Here is a 21,685-nt window from a genome sequence, read left to right on the forward strand (position 1 = left end):
TTTTTTGATGTACACTTCTCTTCCTACATTTATCATACAGCATTTTAATTTATACAAAATTTTGTTTGTTTTCTCTATTACATCATAACTTTTCTTAGAACAGTAATGGGATTCTTTTCCTCAGTCCGGCATCCTTCACACCCAGAACAGGTCTAGCCCATAATAATTGCTCAGTAAACATTGGTGCAAGCATTCTTGTCATTTTCACCACTATTTATTTCTATGAGCTCTCCAAAGGCGGAACCTATATTTTACCTGAGTATTTAGTAAAATGGGGTTTGACCTATAATTTCTACTGGAGTGCCTCATATATATCAGAGCCCCCAGGAGCATTTGTTGAATTGGAAAAGGTTGAAATGTTATTAGAGCCTGTACAAGACATAGAAAGATATGTTCTCTGCTCTATCTTGGCATTATTGTTTTAGCAATCATTTAAGTTAACCAAATAGTTATGAGACCAACATAAAAAATGTTCATTGTGGCAGAGGCAAACGGAAAGCCATGGACAGAGAGGTAAGGACACCTGCACTTCACTCTCGGCTCTGCCACTCAGAATCTACAAATAACCATCTCTGTAACCCTTGGTTTCCTCATTATTAAAATGGGGTTTGATGAGAATTTGATTCTTGAGCATCTGAAAGTTCCCTAACTAATATGCTATGGCTACTAAATTTTTTTTAAATTAAAAGTGATACACTCGCAGATTTCCCTAGTGGTACAGCGGATAAGAATCTGCCTGCTAATGCAGGGGACATGGGTTTGATCCTTGGTCCAAGAAGATTCCACATGCCGTGGGCAACTTGTGCTCTGCAACAAGAGAACCCACCGCAGCGAGAAGTCCATACACCACAATGAAGAGGAGTCCCCACTCACGGCACAGAAAGCCCTCAGAGCAGAATGAAGAACCAGCACAACCCAAAAGAAAAAATGATTTTTTGAAAGGTAGAATTTCTTATATAAAGAATAAAAGTGATACACTTTCAATATAAAACATTGTATATGCTTTACTGAATTGTTTAAAGGGAAATTCCTTCTCTCCACTCTGTTTTCATAACTCTCTGGAGATGTCCACTCTCAAAAGTTCCTTCTGTACATTTAAAGCATTCTTCATGCACAAGCAAGTATAGTGCTAAGATTGTTGATTTTATTTACCAGCTTGACAGTCCAGAAATTCTAATGGGACAGTGACAAAATGAAAGAGAACTATAAATACTTTGATAGCAGAAAGATAATTACTATTCAAGAGGTCGATAGTAGAAAAAAATTAAAATACAGATAGAAATATTTAAAACTTTGTGTGTCACCCCTCCTTGGTTGTGTAATGTAATGTTAATAAAGGTATAGGACAAGATAATAAACTGAAGGTGGGAAGATATGTGGGAGGCAAGGGAATTGTGGACAAAAGAGAGACTCATACCAATGTTGCAATCACTAAACTGTGATTACAACTCTAAGTGGTAAAACAAGAAACGATTCTGAAATATCTTATAAGCGTATGGATAGAGTCAAGGAAGTAGTTGTTTTCCTTTATTAAATCCAGCCCAGACAAATGTAGATTAACACATGTCCTTGATTTTCTTGACAACAGCATTCTTTGAAGTTTGAAAGTGAAAGTGAAAGTCACTCAGTCGACTCTTTGCAACCCATGGACTGTACAGTCCATGGAAATCTCCAAGGCAGAATACTAGAGTGGGTAGCTCCAGGGGATCTTCCCAATCCTGGGATCAAACCCAGGTCTCCCGCATTGCAGGCAGATTCCTTACCAGCTGAGCCACCTCTAAGTCTAATAATGGCATCTGCATATTACAAGACCAAAGGTAGAAGAAGTATATTTCTAACCAGTTCCCTCCGTGGGAAATATATCACAGGATGATTGCCATCATAAGAATTTTTTTAAAAGATAGTAAGAAAAAAAATAGGTCACTGGGAAAGTAGGAAACTCATTTCCCAAGAATACTCTAGAAAAAAGTGTGATCTAATGGCCGGACTGTTAATTTCCCTTTCATCTGGTACCAGAAACTAAACATTAAGGAATACGTTAGATAGAGGATCAAGCTTTAACTTCAATACCCACCTAAACAAGATAGATTTCACCTAGACAAGATATATTTCACCTAGACAAGTCCACAGTTTCACCCTTATGGTTTTACCCTTACGGTGTGAAGTGATACCACTGTAGACCTTAAAGAACAGCTTATAGATAAGAAGAGCAGCCCAGACAAGGATCCTATCTCTGCAAGGTTAATACATTACTGATATGTCTACTTTTAGAAACAACAAAAATACAATTCTATAATACATAACTTGCAAATCTATCAACACTTAACTATAAATTGTGTATGTGTGCTCAGTCATGTCCAACTCTTTTGCAATCCCATGACCTGAAGCCTGTCAGGCTCCTCTGTCCAAAGGATTTCCCAGGCAAGAATACTAGAGTAGGTTGCCATTTCCTACTCCAGAGGATCTTCCGGGCCCAGGAATAGAACCTGTGTTACCTAATAACAATTACAGGCTTTCCAAGTGGCTCAGTGATAAAGAAGCCGCCTGCCAAATAGTAGACTTGAGTTTGATCCCTGGGTCGGGCAGATCCCCTGGAGAAGGAAAAGAAAAGCCACTCCAGTATTCTTGCCTGGGAAATCCCAGGGATAGAGGAGCCTAGTGGGCTACAGGCCGTGGGGTCACAAAAAGAGTCAGATAGGACTTCGCGACTAAAGAACAACAAATGACAATTACAACATTAAAAAAATTAACAGTTACAGTCTTTACCTGGCATTTTTACAACCTAAACACAGTATAAAGGGTAAAAACTAAAACTATAATTTAGAATGTGGAAGAAGAGAAAATGATCAATTATTTTAATTCCGTAATGTAATTTTAATACCATGGTACATAACATAAACTCAGTCATGAAGGTGAAAATTGTTAAGTCCAGGAATTGACCTGTAAGGTCTTCATTAAAAAAAAAAATTAGTCAAGGACTATAAACTAGCAAATCTACCTTGTCTCCTTACATTAAAACACACTAAACAGAAATAAGGAACTAAAATCATTTTGGTTTCCTGCGCCCTGTAGGTTAGAAGGAACAATATTTCCTGACACCGGAAAATAGCAAGTCAGTGGCTGAAGATGGTTTTCAAATGTGGGTAGAATATCATTTTAAGAGCTTTTAAAATTCTTAACAGAATTTTCATTACCAGGCAGAGCTATGTTAGAACACAGCATAAAATAAATATATAAAGCAGTACAGTATTTCTCAAATTTTCTACTTTAGTCCAAAAAATGTTATGACCTGTTTTATTTCATCACCTCTTTCTCACTAAACGCAATGGAAACCTCCAAGCCTGTTGACACAAATTGCTTTAGGAAGCTAAAGGTCTGCAGTGGTCAATACAAGTCAAAAGTGGCTCATGTGCTATTTCTGACTACAAAGGCTTAATACTCAGTACATGCCATCTAAAGTTCAAAATGAAAAAAAAAAAAAAATATGTATGTGGAATCAGGCCCTAAAAGCGTCTTTAGAATTCTCCACTGGACAGGGCAGCCCACTCAGATCTACCCACCCTCATCCTTACTGAGCTTAGCTACTGGAACAACTGCCTCTGTAAAACTATAAATTTTTAAAAGGAATTTTGTGATACAATATCTGAAGTCTCTTTAGGAAAGCCAATAACTAAGATATGATCAATAACTACTCCACATAACTGACCTTAAAAGCAAACTATCATAGTTAAGACCCCCCAAAGCCAACTCTCCATTAAATTTTACCATTTAGGATTCTCCTTCCTGAAAAATGATTAAATTCTTTGATACTCATCCTTAACCAAAAGGTCCATTTCAAGTCTGAGACAAAAAACGAGGAAGTCAAAGCACAACCACTTTCCTTCTTGCCATATACCTTCAAACACACCAAGTTACTTACTGCAGAGATTTGCTATGCAAACCATTATCCCAAAGGGTTCCTAAACATCTCAAAAAGAGGTTCCTTGGTTCCTAATGATTATTCTATAATGGAAACGTGATCTCTCGGTATATTTTCATCCTGGACAAACAGGTCAGTAATGGAAGTATTTTGGTATCTATGTTTCTACTCACCCTCAGTAACATCCTGGGGGTTAGATGTCCGGTCACTGGCTGGATCCAGTGCAACCGTTGCCAGGGAAGTGGTGGCTCCAGACATCTCACTCATAGGCTCACTACGGCTGGTTTCGGGCACACTTTCCCGGGAGCTAAATCTTACTCGGGAACTGGATCGAGAGCTGAGGTCCGGACTGGTGTCTGACAAACCTGGAATGTCATCGATCTTTGTTGGTGTCACCATGAACCGAACTGAAGCCATCTTGGTGGTGGTTTCTGGAGGATGCATTTTTATTTTTCTCTTTCTTTATAAGGACAAGGAAAAAAGAAAACCCCTTCTTCCTTTGCAGGCTACTTCTGATTGCAAAAATAGAAAAGATAACTAAAAACACGAAAAACAACCTTCAGTTACCTTGATTTACACCACACGAAAAGCCACTACATATAAGAATCCTTCTACTCAAGAATTCAAGCTGTCCTAAAAAGTGCACTACCAACAGTTGAAAAATATTAAAAAAAAAAAAAAAGACAAAACGATGCCAATCTCGTGTAACTTCGTTTCTTCAGAATGAAGAGATACCTAGTTATCTCCTCTGGTCCAGGGATGTGGGCTCAGGGCCATGGTCAGAAAAGCAGGTGACAAAGCCTTTCTCGCCTCGACCCTAAGGTTTCGGCCGAGGTAGTTAGTCCTTTTTTTTATCTGTAAATGTCCCACGGTTAGTTGAGCAAAGTGCGCACAAGCCCACCGTTATCAGACGAATACAGCATAGATCAGATTGCGAAACGGTGAATACCCGGCCACCTGTTGTGTATCAGGTGAATACCCCACAGGTCTGGCTGGGAGGAGGTGTGTGTAGAGCCACCCGACGTTTCTGAGGCCGATAATCCACTTGGGTCTGGTGGGAGAGGTGCGCACGCATAACGGGAAAAATAATCGCACACTCCGGCTGGAGGAGAATGAGAGAACGGTGAGCAGAGGCTGCAGGGGCAGAGCGGATTTCTGCCTTCAAGAGGCCTGCGGGGGTGGCTCGCCCGCTCTTCTGGCAGAAAGGTCCCTAGGATCTGGGAGGAGGCGGCTAGTTGATCGAGACTCCGCGGACTGCAGCTCAGGGTCGAGGCAGGTCGCTGCTAGTCAGTCCATCGAGCCCCCGACTGGCTCACTCGGTTTCTCTCGCGCGTGACAGGACGAGCCACCCCTTTGCCGAAGAAGCTCTCTTCCCTACCAGAGCCCCGGCGCAAGGTCAGCCCTCGCTGTTCTTCCTTCGGGTTCTAAATGAAGAGGAGGTGGCCTCAGTTCAGGCTGGCCCTGGCTGAGCTGGAGAGAGCAGCGAGGATGTGAGTAGGAGGAGGTCGCAGGTGCGGGATCTCGGCGCCAGCTGATGCGGGTGCGCGCGCAGCTGTTGTTTATGAGCCGGTAACTGTTTCAGAGCCACGGCGCGCGCAGGACGGCTGGAGCTGCCAGGGAGGGCGCCCCCTCCCTGGCCAGACGCCAGAGATGCAGTTACGTGACCTCGCCGCCCCCGGCCCCGGGCCCGGCGGGCTGAGCCCGCGCCGCCGCAGCCCCGCCCTTTCCTCCCCGCTCGTTCCTCATTCGAGGTTAACGGTCCGAAGAGAAGCCTAGGGGAGCGGTCGGAGGGCGGCACCGTCCCCACGAGCGCCTGAAAGCCCCGCCCAGTCTCTGCAGCCCGCGAGGTGGCCTAGAGGGCTACGCGCATGCGCTCGCTCAGGTCGCGGCACGAGTTAGGCCCCAGTGTTGGAGGCCCGGAGCAAGACGGGAATTGTAGTTGGGTGTGGGGGCCTCAGCTACGTGCATTTGGAAAAACAAATGCTTTTCCTTCTAGGTCCTGCTGTCTTGCACCAACTCTAGAGGTGGAAGGATTTCAGGGAGCAGTGGGTACCCCATACTCTCAGAACCGCAAAAACCATCTCTACTGAATAAGAGCATCCTGAAAATACCATTCATAATTTCTTTAAAAATCACAAACCCCACACCACCATATACCTCCAAAATATATGGTATATATTGCATATGACCCTCATTGGAGTTTTTATGTAGTGGTATATCCCAAAGCATTGTATACTCAAATTTATACATACTTTGTGCTGCATTTTGTATTTGCTGTCTTTTGGAAAAAATGCTGGTTTTTACAGGTATACACCTATCAAATATTCACATTTTACACCTTACATATATACAATTTTGTGTTTTACCTCAGTTAGACTGAAAGCTCTGTTAAAAAAACCATCTTTTAGACATGAAGATGACATTGAGATACTTTCTCTTGACTCCAGTGTTTTCTCTACTACTGCCACCATATTTTCTCTAGCATGTTTATTTAATGCATGAATAGAGGTGTTCAATAAATTTGACTCATCAATGTTTTGTTTGCAAGTTATTTCCTAGAGCTGTGATCAAAACATTTTTAATTTTTCCTAACTTTATTTATTGACATATAGTTGATTTACAATGTGCAATCTTTGCTGTACAGCAAAGTGACTCAGTCATACACATAGATATTTTTAAAAATATTTCTTTCCATTATGGTTTATCACAGGATACTGAATATAGTTCCCTGTACTATATGTAGGGCCTTGTTTATCAAAAGTCATTTAAAGTCAACAACCTGAGGCCTGACTTTGCCTGGTCCTTGCTCAGCACAAGTAGAAATGTTTAACATCATCCTTAATAATAGATGAGAACAGTATTGAAGACCTGAGCCAGGAAATCTCCTTTTATCACATGACACAAAGTCCACAGTCTGGTTTAAAAGATACAGGTAACAAAATGTAAACTAGATTCCTATTTAAAATGTAAATCTCCTCAAAGCTTGATTCTTTATAAAGCCTGCAATACTGATTCAGGCTTACAGTTTTCTTGCAGAAGCCAAGAAATTTAGCTCCCTGATCAGTTTTCTTTTCAGGCAGGCCTGCTGTTCAGTCTTACAGACATTCCCCTTATTAAAAAAAAAAAAAAAATCCTAGATTTCTACAACATTGAATTTTGTCTCATACCACAGTGTATTTTCATTCACTTTATACTAAAGAGTCTCCCATTTCTGAGAACATCTCAGATACCTAGGAGATCTAAGAAAAAAATCTTCGGTATACATACACCAATTTTAATTTTCCTTAGTCTACCCAGTAGGTAGTATCGAAAATGCTAATCATTTTTTGGCGGGTCAGGGAAGCTTTTAAAGACAGAATCATAGTCTGCATTTAAAAAAAAAAAAAGATAGGATTTGCTTGTTTTTTTAGCCACCCCACGCAGCAGCTTGCCACCCCAGGGGCAGCGGAAGCTGGGAGTCCTAACCACCAAGAATTCCCCTGAAGTTAAACACTTCCTTAGCAGAACCTTTTCTCTAGTCATTTGCAGAATTTCTAGCCTTTCTTCAAACATTAACCTCTAATAGGACAGGACAACTTTTTACAATCTCTTTAATGCTAAGAGCCTTAAGTGATGAGGCTAAGAAACCAAAAATTGCTTGACAGAAAATAAGTATCCCATTTCACCATTCTCGTAAGTAATAGAACCAGAAATCATGTCTTTTATTAACTACGTATTATTAACTACGTATAACCCAAGTCTTTAGATTTTTTTTTTTCTCTCAACAGTCAACTATTCTGAACTTTTCTGCTAGGACAGTCAGACATCAGCGTCAGTGAGAAATATATTTACCCCTTTCCAGGGCCAATCTTGATAAATCAAATTTGGGCTGATACGTGTTACAGTGGCACTAGGCAAACATTCAATTCAACGTCAAAAGAAGTTCAGGAAGTACCGAATTAATACGGAGAGGAAGAAGCAATTTCTTGAATGCCTGTATGTATTTTGCCTCATCATCCCTATGCTATGAAGAAATTGGATTACAAATTTATGGTTGCCCCATGATAGAAGCTCATGGCCTAAGGAATCTTCCAGGATTAAAAGAAAACCCTCCAAGACATTTCCAGAGGGGCAGTAAAAATGCATAAAAGCATTCTTATTCACAATGGTTGGATGAATTAAGATCCATCACTGAACTCTATCAACTTTAGAGGTGGAAGAGTACTTAGAAATGATGAGAAAAACAGAACTAAACAGGTTGACTTTCTCACAGTTATAGAGGGGTGAATACTCGTTTTCTGGCTTCCAATTCAACATCTTCCTCCTCCCATATAGCTGCTATTATTTTTCAAGCAACTCTTCCATTTTGAGTGAAATTTCATTTCAAGGGACAAAAAATTACTTAACTGACAACATGGGTATTTCTTACTGAACGCTGACAGTTGCACAAGTCTTTCTCAAGCTCTCTTCCGCTACCCCAGCACCCTGCTAGGACTCACAGCACTGCACGACTGCTGCAGCGGTCACCCAAGTTTCTCTTCCAAGGGGTCTTGTTGTATCCCTGGGGTACTCTTCCCTCTCGTCTCCCTCGTTTTTTTTTTTTTTTTTTTTAAACCACTCCTTTCTTCCCACAACATACAAAATAACAGCTCTTTGAAATCATTTTAATAACCTGGCAGTGATTCAAGGTACGAAAAGATTCAAATATCTCCCCTTGGACAGGGATGCTACCATGACTGCTTCACAACAAGCATAATCAAAGGCAAAGATGAGACCGGATTCGAGGAGCAAGTGTCGGAGCAAACTTCCAGGCTCACAGACTGAAGAGCCTGGCTGCAGAAAGTCTCTTGGGGGCTGGCAGGCAGCAGAAGACACATGAAATATTAAGACATCCTCAGAGGACGGGGCGCGGCTGCTGGGTCATGAGCACCTTGAAGCGTTTCTTGATGGTGATTCGGTGTCGAGAGTATTTGTCGTCTGGGGAGAATCGAGCAGGGTGAGCCGAGCACGTCTGTTGTCCCAAAGGATCAAGCTTCTGCTCGAGGAGGAAAGAAAGAACATAATCTCAGCACTGGAATGGTGGGAAAAACCCAATCCCTGGCCTCAAAAGGGAGATGGAGGCTGGGATGGGGAGTTCAGTTCAGTCGCTCAGTCGTGTCCGACTTTTTGCGACCCCATGAACCGCAGCACGCCAGGCCTCCCTGTCCATCACCAACTGCCGGAGTCTACCCAAACCCATGTCCATGGAGTCGGTGATGCCATCCAACTATCTCATCCTGTCTTCCCCTTCTCCTCCTGCCCTCAATCTTTCCCAGCATCAGGGTCTTTTCAAATGGCCCAGCTCTTTGCATCAGGTGGCCAACGCATTGGAATTTCAGCTTCAACATCAGGGGCCACGCAAAAACGGTAAACATGAAAACAGGAGACGCGACGGTAAGATCTAGAAGCCACGCATTTCTGCTTCCATTAATACCACGCGCGGCTTCTGGAGTTTCTAGTCCCGCCCCCGCCCAAGCAGCTAGGCAACTCACAGGCTTCTCTCGACCGCTCCTTCCAATGACATGCATCGCTAAGCTCACATCCAGCCCGTTTACCCTTCTCACCTTCAGCGTGTAGACCCGCTCTCCTTGCTCGTTGAGGTAATACTGGAGAAACATGATCACACTAAAGCAGAACGTTCCAATTCTGTCCGGAGCTGCCTCTAACTGAGAGCCTCACGTGTTGGTCAATTTCCTTCCTGTACAGCCGGAAGTCTCGCTCTGAAAGCACGCCGGGAAATGTAGTCCAGTTTATCTAGACTTTTCTCCAGCCGGACGGAAGGAGGCGCACTAGCGCAGAACTTGACCAGTTGCAACTCAGTTGCAATCTTGCAGGAGTTGTAAGACACGTGCAGTATGCCCACTGTGGGCCTGGTACTGCTAGGGAGAGAGGGGGGTAGGGATGGATATAGATTAAACATAACTGAATATTGTCCTGTTTTTATCTCAAGATGCACACCCATTGCAGAGGCAATGAGTTTCTAGTACCTGCAGAACTAAAGGCTCCAGGATCCAGAGCCTCCTTTACCTTAGGAAAGAAAGAAGATTTTCTTCCTTCCCCTATTTTACATCCGGTTCTCTCGCCCAGTTTCAAACATTGGCGGTAAAAATGCACGATGGGTGTTCCATATTCTGGACAGCGAAAAGAGCGTGAAGTTATTGTACGAAACCGGTGAAGCATATTTTAGTGGTCGACCCAAGATTCAAACTCAGGTCTCTACCACAAATTCAACTCTCTGTAGTGGTGAGTAGCTAATAATAGCGTAATAAGATGCGCCTCTTAGAGGTATGGCGAATTTTTAAAAGAACGTACAAATTCTTTTTATAGGATTTTGATTTAAAGAAATGAAAATTGGAACCCAGATATCATTAACCGAGGTGATCATTGCGGTATGATTTATAATGGCGAAAAACGTTGGAAGATATATTAGCTTTATTACCAGAAAAACCTTAAAGTTTTTTTTTTTTTTTTAAGTATAGTTTGTGTTTGCTTGTAGTTGTATAAAATATCTCAGTGAGGATCCAGAATAAATCTGGTTTCCTCTGGCATAAAGAGCTCAACTTGGTTCCAGAAGGAGTGGAGGGGGACTTGCTGTATAGTCCATTTTAAATAGTTTGACTTTTGAACGGTCCTGATGTACTACCCATTTTAAAAATTAAAGGTCCTGATGTACTACCCATTTTAAAAATTAAAATTATTTAACAAAATTTAAAACCACAAAAATAATTTAACAATCAAACAAAAAAGACGTTTGGGTCTTGGAATTTTACTCTGAGTGGCGGTTTTTGATTAAGTGGGAAGCGTTTCAGCCCGGGGTAAGGCTGAGCCGTCTGTGGACTGCAGAGGTGATGTGAATAGTCTATTTGGGAACTGCAAAACAGCTTTCTAAGGAAATGATATGCATACAGCAAATCAGCACCCTTGATACTGTGAGACAACCCTCATTTGAAACATTCTGTTCGCTTGATCCTTAAATATTCAGACTATGTGCTCTGATTTTGGTTTAGAAAATACAGCAAACATTGAATTGTCAAGAGTTTGCCACAGTCTGCTGTTAATAGGAAGTCAGGTACAAAACTGGGTAGAATTGAAAGGCACAAAACTAAATATATTGGTGAAGAAGTGTATAGGGAACCAAGATGTAAAACTATGTGGTTGGGAACCTGAGAAATAATTTGCAGGTTGTCCTGAAGAGATACACAATTGTGTCGCCATACTCTGGTTTGGAGGGAGTTCCTGGTTACTGCCTACATACCAGAGTCCTTTGTGGAATATCTCCCTAACCTCACCCCATTTCCCCCTCCCCTCCCCCCACTGTAGAATGCCTTGAGTTCTAGATTCTAGTTCTGTTTTGATCTGATCGTTGCCCTCCCTTCCTTGGATCCCTGTGTTTCTACTGGAGGTTACTCTCTGGGTCCTGGACCTGCCCGTCTCATTCTGGAGGCTTCCAGACAGCCACAGTTAGTGCCCAAACCTGAGACGATGTCTTCAGATGGAGGTGAGTCTGCTGGTAGGGGAGGGTCCCCTGCTACCAGCTCCCTTCCTTAGCAATTCAAAACTTGACACTTTACTTGGGGAAGAGCTCTCAGGGCTGACCTAGAGGAATGTGAGAACACCAGACACCACGAGAGGCATCACACTGGGGGAGGAGATGGTGCTGTTAATACTAGGGGTTGGGGAAGGAAGGGGGCTCCTGGGTGGCAGATCAGAGCACCTCTGAGGAAAGTGCTGAGTAGAGAGAAGGGATGGTAGTTAGCAACTTGCTTCTCTGGAAGAGGGATACCTTCAACATGTGTTTGTGTGGCAGGGGCAGGGATGTGTGCGGTACAGGGGACACAGGGGGGTTCCAGGGGAAGGCCCAAGTTCTGGTGTCTTCTTTAGGCAGTTGGAGGCTGCTCTAGAATTTTGCCCTGAGAGAACTGATCTGGGGCCGCTCTCAATCTTACTGGGTGTAGGGAGTGGAAGCCTTGTCTGGAAAACTGTTCAGTCGGGCCATCTGTTGCCAAGTCCGTTGAGAATTGTCCTTCCAGAAGCTAGATGAGGAGGTGCAGTAAGTGCCTCTGCTCGGAGCCTCCTGGCTCCTTCCAGCCCCAGCGAGGGCTTCTCTTTTAGTGCAGGGAACAGTTTTCCTTGCTTTCCCAGGGTCAGGGGAGGTGGGTCACTCCAGCAGAGGTGAGGACTGGGGCTTCCCTGAGACGCTCTGACTGCCTTTTGCGGAACTCAGGCCTCAGACCCATTTCACCGTGTTCCGTTCTTCAGGGAGTATTCCTGGTCCTCTGCTCTGGGCCTGAGGTTAAGAGTCTGCTCGTATTCCCCGTCTCCTTCAATGGTCAGGAAGCAGCAGAAGCTGAACGTTGTTAATTTGCCACCAGAATAATCTAAGAGGGGGAGGAGAGCAACCTGAAATTAGGCAGATGATCTATTATTATTGCAAGTCCTAGGAGACACATGTCCTGATTAAGTACACGTTTTAACATATTTATCGTTGGTCTCTTTGACTAGAGTCCACATAGCCCCTGAGCTGTGTCTCAGACTTCATGGTCAGTGCCTTTCAAAAGTGGACCCTAAATTTCTGACATTAGGAGTTTCAAGCAGAAGGATCACAGATAACATTTGAGTATGTCCAGCATCTACTTAAAGCTCTGGAAACCTCCCTTCCCACACCGCCCTCCCTTTACCCATTTCCTGGCTCTTATCTGGTCATTCCTGGCTGTTAAGTAACAAAATTTCTGGGAACAAAACCTCTAACCCACACATCCCCTCCTGGGAAGAGTGCTTCTGTGAGTGGTGGCAGGGATCACAGAGAAGCTGGGAGCAGGGTCCAGGTGACTTGAACATGTTTGGAATGTACCTGTATGCTGGGTGGCATGTGTTATGGAGTATGAGCTCGTAGGTCCAAGGTCACTGCAGCTTCCCTAGTGCAGTCATTCTCAACAGGGAGTAAGGGGCATCAGAAACACTTGGGGGACATTTGCAAATATACGCGTTCCTACTCACTCACTTGCTGAGAATCCGTGCTCTGCTTCTTCAGGGACTAGAGTTGAACTCAGATGACCTAGCTCTTGCTCTCTTTTTCTGCTACTCTATCCCCTCTTTTTGTCTCTACAGCATCTCCATTGCCAGGATCGGACAGGACTGTGAATCCTGGCACCGCCCTGTCTCCTTTCACTGCACTCACCTTCCCCCAACCTGCTCCTGGCCCACCAGACCCACCACCATGGGAGCCGCCTTCGCAGCCCCCTGTGCCTTCAGCATTCTCTCCAGGCAACCCTCTGGTGCTCTCTGCTTTCCCCAGCCCGTTGTTGGTGACCGGGGATGGGGGCCCTGGCCCCAGTGGAGCCGGAGCTGGCAAAGTCATTGTCAAAGTCAACACAGAAGCCGGGTCAGCTGAACCCTCTCAGACTCAGAACTTTATCTTAACTCAGACAGCCCTCAGTTGGATTGCCTCTGGCGCTCCCTGCGGGGGTCCTGAGACTCCTGCCCCCGGGCTCCTGACAGCCTCTAATGTGAAGACCCTTCTGCCCACTAAGGCTGTTGGGCTGAACCAGGAGGGTGACCCATGCCTTCCTGCTCAGGCTCCACCACCAGCTGCCCAACTGGCCCCCATCGTGCCCCCAGAAAAGGCTTGGCCAGGACCACAAGGGACAACCGGGGAAGGAGGTCCTACGGCCACCCGACCCAAGCCCTCACTGGGTGACCTCTTCTATACCTCCAAGGGTGTTTATGAGAACTTCCGGCGCTGGCAGCGCTACAAACCCTTGGCACGAAGGCACGTATCCCAGAGTCCTGATGCTGAGGCCCTTTCCTGCTTTCTTATGTAAGTGGGGAGACCGAAGATTCATTATCCTAGAGGCTTTTAAATGAGGAGGGTTTGGGGATGGACAAAGTGGTTAGGCTATTTAGGGATACTTGAGGGCAGGTCTTGAGGGTGAGGAAGATGCTATGAGAATTAAAATAACAATGCAACAAACCTCTTTACCCATGTGCCAGAGGATAATAAGCCTCAGGTGTCTTCTTTCAAGTGCTCTTCATAATCCTACATATTCAGGCAGGCATTTTTCTGGTCATCCTCATTTATGGATGAGAAGGCTAATGCTCAGAGCGGTAATCGGAACCCAGGTCTCTAATAAGGAGTACCAGGGCCCTCTTGTGTTATTTTACTACCTTTTTTAAGATAGTATTATTTATTTGGGCCCGTGCTGGGTCCTCGTTGCTGCGAGAGCTCTTCTCTAGCTGTGGTGAGCGGGGGCCACTCTCCAGTTGTGGTGGTTAGGCCTCTCACTGCTGTGGCTTTTCCTGTTGCAGAGCACGGGCTCTAGAGTGAGCCAGCCTCATTATCTGCGGCTCCTGGACTCTTGAGCACAGCTCAATAGTTGTGGCAATCAGGGCTTAGTTGACTCAAGGCATGTGGGATCTTCCCAGATCAGGGATTGAACCGTGTCTCCTGCATTGGCAGGCAGATTCTTTACCACTGAGCTACCAGCGAAGCCCTTAATTATCTTTTGACATGGAGTTGAACTGTCCAAACTGACTCGGATAAGGAGCGCTGGGAGGGGAGGATGGTGTGGTGCCAGGCCAAGGAGCTCATATGCCATGCTATCTACTGTCCTGTTTTATTTTGTTTCAGGGTTTTGGGCCATGCCTAGCAGCTTGTGGGAATCTTAGATCCCCATCTAGGGATTGAACCAGGGCCCACAGCAATGAAAGGGCCAAGTCCTAGCCACTGGACTACCAGGGAATTCCACATACAGCTCCCTGTTTTATTAGGAGAAGTCGAAATAGAAGTCAAGTCAAGGGAAGTGGCCGAGCTCACTTGGGTTCCCCTGGTGGCTCAGATGGCAAAGAATCCACCTCCAATGCAGGAGACCTGGGTTCGATCCGTGGGTTGGGAAGATCCCTGCAGGAGGAAATGGCAACCCAGTATTCTGGGTTGGATTCTTGCCTGGAGAATTCCATGGACAAAGGAGCCTGGCAGGCTGCAGTCCGTGGGGGGTCCGTCTCTCACATACGACTGAGAGACTAATACTTGGTCTAGAGCTCACTTAGTGGCCAAGGGCTGGGCCCCACCACTTACTAGGTGTGTCATCCTGGGTCCTGGCACTAGTTTCTTTGCTCTCAGCTTTCTCATCTAGAAAGGGGATGGTTACTTACTCAGAGAGTTGCTGAGATGAAATGAGTTACTGTATGTGAAATGCTTAGCAGAGCGCCTAGCACAGAGAATGCCTCATCAAATGGCAGCTGCTCTTGTTGTTGTTATTGTTATTATAAAAAGGCAATCTAGAAGAGAAAAAGAACTCACAAAAGGCCAGAATGTCTGTGCGGAGTGGATGCTTGGCCTGGGAGCTCAGGGTCACGGGCTATTAATGTTTATAAAGCAAAGTCATTAACCATCTGGGGAATTTTCTCTTCTTCCCACTAAGAACTCTGCCTTCCTCAACTGCACTCTCAACATTTTGTGTAAACCATCATATAACAATATGCCACCTCCCGTACTTAACCTTTGGGCTTCTTAGGTGGCTCTAATGGTAAAGAACCTACCTGCTAATGCAGGAGATATAAGAGACGAGGGTTCAATCTCTGGGTTGGGAAGATCCTCTGGAGAAGGGAATGGCAATCCACTCCAGTATTATTGCCTGGAGAATCCCATGGACAGGGGAGCATGGTAGGCTACAGTCTGTGGGGTTACAAAGAGTTGGACATGACTGAAATGATTTAATACACACATCTCTTATTGGACTTGAAAAAAAATGAACATCATGTTCCTCCAGTGGCTGAAGCCCTAAGGGAATCTCCCTTTCCTTCCTGACTCTGGAGTGAATTATTCAAAAGGCTCCCTCCATGTCCTTGGTGTAGATCACTCTCTGCTTTCTCCAGACAGCTCTGGGTGTCTTAGAGTCTGGGAATCTGAATTTCTCACTCCTGGCCTATTTCTGTTCCTTACATTCAGGGGCTCTGGGCAGGGTCTCCAGACCAGACCCTCTGCCACAGTCACCCGGGAGGCTGGTAAAATGCTCAGTCCGGTGATTCTGGGGGCACTGGGATCCATGTTTATAACAAGCTTCCCCCGGTGATTCTAGGCACAATAATGATTGAGCATTCACAAGAAGTCAGAAAGGCAAAAATAAATCACAAAGAGCTCAAAGAGTATTGATATTTGATTGTGATGGGGTATCCTGGAGGCAAAAAAAAACGCTTAAAAAGCAACAAGTAAAAACACCTCACAGCCTTTGAATTAGATTCATTTGGGTTAGTGAGTGCCTTTTTTTTTTTGGAAATGTAAGAGCCTTTGGGCAGGGTTCAGCTTACTTTACAATGAATAACCTGAGTGCTTTCTTCCTTGTGTTTGGTTGAAGATAGTACTGTGAGAATTCAAGGTAGTTGATTTTAAAAGATGGAGAGAACTGTTTGATTTTCTGTGAGGATTGTAAATTTCAGTGGGAAGAAAGACCAGTGTGGTAAACGGCTGGCTGGAGGTGGGGGATCTGGAGTCTAATCTGCAGTGGGATGTGACAGGGACCTGGAGATGCCTGATCTGATGAGGGGCAGGGGGTGTACACTGAGGTGGGGGTCAGGGCAGGTGGGTGGCAGGTACACTTGTAGACTGTGACTGACCCAATGGGGGTTTTAGCCCAGTGCTTCGTTCCCTGGCCCGGCTGAAGCCCACGATGACCCTGGAGGAGGGACTGCCCAGGGCTGTGCAGGAGTGGGAGCGTACTAGCAACTTCGACCGGATGATCTTTTACGAGATGGCAGAAAAGTGAGTCCCAGCAAACCTCATGCTCCCTGGGGGCGGGGGTGGGGGTGGTGGTGGTGCTACCCTGAGGGCAGGTAAGAGAGGCTTGGGTCTGGGCTGTGGCTGGTTGCTCTAAGGGATGCTGGAGGAAAGGTATACACTAGCAGAGGGCCTCCTGGATCCTCGCTGCTACTCCCACCATCTTGGCTCTTGGGACTTTTCTGTCCTGTCTCCTCTTGGAAGCTTTCCCTTCTCCAGATCTTGAGTTATGTAGGGGCTTTGATATTGAAGCCCTTAGGATGGGATTGGATCCCCAATTGGTGTAAAAATCCTATACTGAAGGGAACCTAATGATGAAGAGGTTTAAGACGTACTACGCAGGTTCTTTCTACCTCACCGACCAGGTAGCACCTTGGGGTCACCACTCCTGTGGAAACTGGCACAGGAATCGTTTAGCCCATTGCCTCAGGGAAGGGCTTTTTCTTAAGGAGGTTTGTCCGGGGAAAATCCTGGATGTCCGGGGAAAATCCTGGATGTCCAGGGTGGTCTTCTGGCTCATATCCCCCATTCCTCCATGATAATCTCCTTGGTTAAAAAAGTAACTCAGGAAAACAAACCCTATCCTCCACGCTTGGCTATCACTTTCTCCCAGGAATCTTCTGGACCCAGACTTCCTAGATTGACCCTTCTGGGATCCTAGTCCAAGCCTCAGGCCTCCTGGGTCTCACTGCCTCCTAGTGGGAACTTCCTTGAATTGCAACTCTGTCTCTGCTTCAGGAATATGCAGCCATACTTTATGGTTGTAGGCATGGGCAGATGAGGCCTTGAGGAGGGGATCTTGCCAGGTGTGGCACAGGCCTGACTGAACTCAACAAGGCTTTATTAATCTGTGTACCCTCGATGTTGAGTGGGATGGGTATGAAAAAGCCATGATTCTGTCCTGTAAAGCTTACAAGCTCTAGATTCTTAAGATTAGTTTCTTAATAAGCTTTCTAAGTGACAGCTGCAGGGAGAGGGGCTATGTGGTGACCTTGTGAGGGTTTTCCAGAACTGTTATTTATTCAGCCGTCTGTGAGCAGATCCCCTGGGTTTTTAATGAATCATGGTCTTCTCAGCACTGCCTGGGCCTTCTGCACCCCCTGCAGGTTCATGGAGTTTGAAGCCGAGGAGGAGATGCAGATTCAGAACACACAACTGATGAGTGGGCCCCAGAGCCTGCCTCCTGCAGCCCCTCTCAAACTTGATCCTCCGGGACCACCTGTCCCTGAGGTTTGCCCGCAGCCAGGTAAGGCCATTCAGTGCCAACAGGAGCCTGTGGCCAGGATCTCAGAGGGAGTCACACAGAAACCAGTCACTTCCATCCAGGGAGTGGCATGTGATGTTCCAAACAGGACAGGCATAAGTTCCCTTTGTCCCAGACTAGATGTTGATCTTAGCCAAGTAAACCAACAGCTCTCTCACTGAGACTGTAATTGAAGCACATGATGCCTCATCTGCCTAACAAATGAGGGCTGGACCAGGGGGCTTTGTGGAATTTCAGGGATTCTGAGAATCCTCCTCCAGATTCTCAGTCCCTCCAGGTCCTAAGTATTCTCCCCTAGCTGGTACTGTTGTCAGGTCGGCCAGATCCAGTCTGGAACCATCTCAGTGTACCCAGGTCACTGCCCTTACAAGTGGGGAGTGGGCATGGGAGAGGGTGGAAGGCAGGAGTTGAGGTCTCAGCACTGCTTTCCATTTCTGCTTCCCGCCTCGCCCATCAGTGTACATTCCCAAGAAGGCGGCCTCCAAAGCACGGGCTCCGCGCCGGCGGCAGCGCAAAACCCAGAGGCCTCCAGCCCCTGAGGCCCCCAAGGAGATCCCGTCAGAGGCGGTGAAAGAGTACGCCGACATCATGGAAGGGCTGGTGGGGAGCCACTCGGCCACTGAGGAGTCAGATGGGAGACAGGAAGAGCAAGAACAGCAGCCGGAGGAAGGGATATATCCAGATGCTGGTTTTCTGAGCTATATCGATGAGCTGTGTTCTCAGGAGGTCTTTGTCTCCAAGGTGGGCTAGCCCAAGGGGTGTGGTTTCTAGCAGACCCTGGGGTGGGAACTCCAGGGAAGATCTATGGTTTTGCCCGAGGACTTTGGGAACTAGACTCTCTTCGGTGCTGAGGAAAGTGTGTATGTAGCTGGTGGTTTCCAACCACCCAGGTAGAGGGTGGTGAGTCGGGAGGTGCGTGACTGCCTCTTGGTTCATGTTACCTCCTCTCAATGACTCCCACCACTTTCACTTCTGTTCCCCAGGTGGAAGCTATCATTCACCCTCAGTTTTTGGCAGATATGCTGTCCCCAGAACAACAGAGAGATCCCTTGGCCTTAATTGAGGAGCTGGAACAAGAAGAAGCACTCAGTCTTGCCCAGGTAAACCTGGGAGGTAGAGAATATCAGAATGAAAAACTTATGTGGCCTCTTCTAACCTTACATTGTCTTGGATGATGCGGCTTCTGGAGAGGGACAGCTTTAGCATCCAGCTTTGGGTGTAGAACAACAGACGAGGGACCATGGAAAAGGGGAGTTTAGGGCTCAAAGCATTGCAGGAATAAGACCCAATAAGGTGGAGAAAAAGAGCGGTGGTACCTGGCTTTGATACCATCACTTAGGCCACTTGCTTGTATCCCCTGACCTGCCTAAATACCATCTACCCCCACCCGGCCTGCTACCCCTTCTCACAACCACGTATAGAACAGCATTTGTCCATTCTCCTTCCAGCTGGTCCAGAAGCGACTCCTGGCCTTGGAAGAGGAGGAGGATGCCGAGGCACCTCCAAGTTGCAGTGGAGCCCAGTCAGATTCAAGTCCTTCTATTTCTGATGAGGATGAAGATGGGGGTGGGCAGCTTCGGCCCTCACCTGGGCCTCGGGGGGCTAGGGGCTCCCTCCGCCTTGGAAAGGCTTCTTCTCTCAGAGAGCGGGCAAGAGAAGTGTCTGGTGGGCAGGAGCGGGCCCTACGTGGCCTGAGGGTTATGGGCAGGGATGGAAACACCCTGCCAACCCCCAGTGACTGGGGCCTGCAGCTAGAACTTGCAGCTCCACAGGGTACTCAAGGGCCCCCGAGTATAGAGAGAAGAGGGTCTGGGGAAGTTACAAACCAGATATCCCCACCGCAGGATGACCTCCTGGGAGGTGCTGGGTCCCCTGGGCGCTCCCTGGGCACTGACAGGACTTCCGAGACTCTGTCCTTTCGCTGGCAGGAAGGCCCCCAGCTAGAGCTTGTTCCCAGTTTGGATGTTGGACTTGCAGGGCTGGCTCCTCTGCAAGGACAGGGGTTAGAAAAGCAGACCCTGGGGCTGCCCCCAGGACAAGAGGTAGAGGGTCTTGGAGTGGCTCCTCAGAGCATGGAGCCATCGGTATTGTCCCAGAAAGGCTCTTCAGAGGCCACGTGGGGAGATGACAGTGGTCTCCCCACAGTTCAGAGTTATGATCAGAACCCTTCACCTAGACCAGCTGGGAATAGGGACGAGGCCGGGGCTTCTCTCAGCCCGAGGCTGTGGCTCAGCAGTGAGATGGATGCTGCTGACTTGGAGTTGCCCTTACAGATCGAGGAGGTCGTAGAGAACCTCCATGAGGGGGAATGTGTAGCTGAGCCTCAGGGGGGCGGCCAGGCATTGGGCTCTAGAAGCAGAATTTCCCTGGGCCCTAGAGAAGCCCTGGCACCCGGGGACGTGGGAAGCAGTGCTGTTCCCTGTGGAGACACGGATGGCACAGTTGCCGTAGAAGAGAGAAACTATTGTGGCCTGGCAGAACCTCAGACGGCCAATAGCCCGGCCTCGAGGCCTAGAAAGGACGCGGCACAGAGCCCTGGGACTCTTCAGGATCCTCATGATCTGTGGCCTGAAGATTGCCCCCCTTTGCTAGAAAGCAGAATCGGGGCCTCTACACTGGGGGCTTCTAAAGAAACACTCCTGCCTGCAAGTCAAGGCAGTATCCTTATCCTGGGGACCCAGGACACCTTTCCCGAGGCCAGCCCAGAGGCAGGGAGCAGTGGCAATTCCATTTCTCCTCTGTTGGAAACCACGTATGTCGACATACTAGACATCAGGGATGCCTGTGGCCTCCAGCTGGAGGTCAGCGAGGATATTTGCCCCCTAAGTTTTAATTCTTATGACCCCCAAGGAGAAGGCAGGAAGAATACTGATTTATCTGAGCCTAAAGATCTTGCTCCCTTACCAGGGGATCAAGAATCTTCTGGCCATGGGAACCCCAAATCAATACCTCCTCACCAGGGCCTTAGAAGCACTTCTCCCAGCTGGGGAACCAGGGATGCCTTAGTTGCGAGAGAAGCCTCTCCTGTTATTGAAGCATGCAGTTCAGCAGATGGGGTCAAAGCCGAGGAGGAAGGGGAGGAGGAAGACAAGGAGCTCTCCAACTTTGCCTACCTCTTAGCCTCTAAACTTAGCCTCTCGCCGAGGGGGCTTCCCCTCAGTTCTTGCCCTGCTTCAGGCTTGCTCGCCTCAGGGCGTCCTCAGGGGACCCAGAGAGCATCGCACTCCCTTAGTCCTAAGCCAGCAGGCCTCAGCCAGCCTCCTGCTGCCGAGTCTGTGAAGCGAGCCCCAGTTGGAGCACCAGTCCCTGTTGAAGAGAGGCCTTTACGGGGAGATGAACCTGGGGTGCCTGGGGAGAAACCAGTGGCTCTGGGAGTGATTCGCACCTCACAGCCTCGTAAAAGAAAGCGTGATGGTTTCTCCAAGAGCAGGAGGAAGAAACGCCGTCGCAGCCAGTAGGGGGCAGCCGGGCCATCCTGTCCCACCTGCCAATCCCTGTGGGTGGGGGCCCCCGGAGTAGACTCTCCCTGGCAGCCTGTGAACACTTGCTCTCAGCCGTATGTTGTTTTATTGTTCTGTGCTTGGGGCAGAAGGGTGTCATGTTGGCTAGGTTGGAGGTGGTCCCCTGGGTGAGAGGTTGGGGGAAGTACCTTTGGAAGTTGTAGGAGAAAAAAAATAAAGATTTTGTTGTTGGACAATGCTCTCCATGTGCC

General features: G+C 47.0%; 3 protein-coding genes across 4 annotated transcripts in view; 1 reads left to right on the top strand and 2 right to left on the bottom strand.

The window, feature by feature from the left end:
* SLC12A6 (solute carrier family 12 member 6) overlaps positions 1–5,735 on the bottom strand; it is an 87,990-nt gene extending 82,255 nt beyond the window's left edge. The window contains exon 1 of one of the 2 annotated variants that reach the window (XM_006056015.4): positions 4,093–5,735. In XM_006056015.4, coding sequence (XP_006056077.1) covers positions 4,093–4,363 — 271 coding nt within the window. In that variant the 5' untranslated portion in view covers positions 4,364–5,735. The remainder of the gene's footprint in view (positions 1–4,092) is intronic. The other variant, XM_006056014.4, reaches the window with a different exon arrangement.
* Positions 5,736–8,548: 2,813 nt separating this feature from the next.
* Positions 8,549–9,660, bottom strand: NOP10 (NOP10 ribonucleoprotein). Its single transcript, XM_006056018.4, has 2 exons — positions 9,502–9,660; positions 8,549–8,933 (listed from the first exon to the last, which is right to left on the bottom strand). The coding sequence occupies exons 1-2, from the start codon at positions 9,553–9,555 to the stop codon at positions 8,793–8,795; spliced, it is 195 nt and encodes a 64-aa protein (XP_006056080.3). The 5' UTR covers positions 9,556–9,660; the 3' UTR covers positions 8,549–8,792.
* Positions 9,661–9,789: 129 nt separating this feature from the next.
* NUTM1 (NUT midline carcinoma family member 1) lies at positions 9,790–21,470 on the top strand. The gene is made up of 7 exons (XM_044925251.2): positions 9,790–11,435; positions 13,046–13,754; positions 16,566–16,694; positions 17,816–17,955; positions 18,431–18,714; positions 18,957–19,073; positions 19,422–21,470. Exons 1-7 carry the CDS (start codon positions 11,420–11,422, stop codon positions 21,429–21,431), a joined length of 3,405 nt encoding a protein of 1,134 aa, XP_044781186.1. The 5' UTR covers positions 9,790–11,419; the 3' UTR covers positions 21,432–21,470.
* Positions 21,471–21,685: the final 215 nt, after the last annotated feature.

Source organism: Bubalus bubalis, chromosome 11 (genome assembly GCF_019923935.1).
Source record: "Bubalus bubalis isolate 160015118507 breed Murrah chromosome 11, NDDB_SH_1, whole genome shotgun sequence".
Lineage (NCBI taxonomy): Eukaryota > Metazoa > Chordata > Mammalia > Artiodactyla > Bovidae > Bubalus > Bubalus bubalis.

Coding starts and splice junctions, on each gene's coding strand:
- NOP10 (XM_006056018.4), bottom strand. CDS start 9,555: ATGTTTCTCCAGTATTACCTCAACGAGCAAGGAGAGCGGGTCTACACG. Junction 8,934..9,501: donor AGCGGGTCTACACGCTGAAG/GTGAGAAGGGTA, acceptor CTCCTCGAGCAG/AAGCTTGATCCTTTGGGACA.
- NUTM1 (XM_044925251.2), top strand. Junction 16,695..17,815: donor TTTTACGAGATGGCAGAAAA/GTGAGTCCCAGC, acceptor CACCCCCTGCAG/GTTCATGGAGTTTGAAGCCG. Junction 18,715..18,956: donor AGGAGGTCTTTGTCTCCAAG/GTGGGCTAGCCC, acceptor TCTGTTCCCCAG/GTGGAAGCTATCATTCACCC.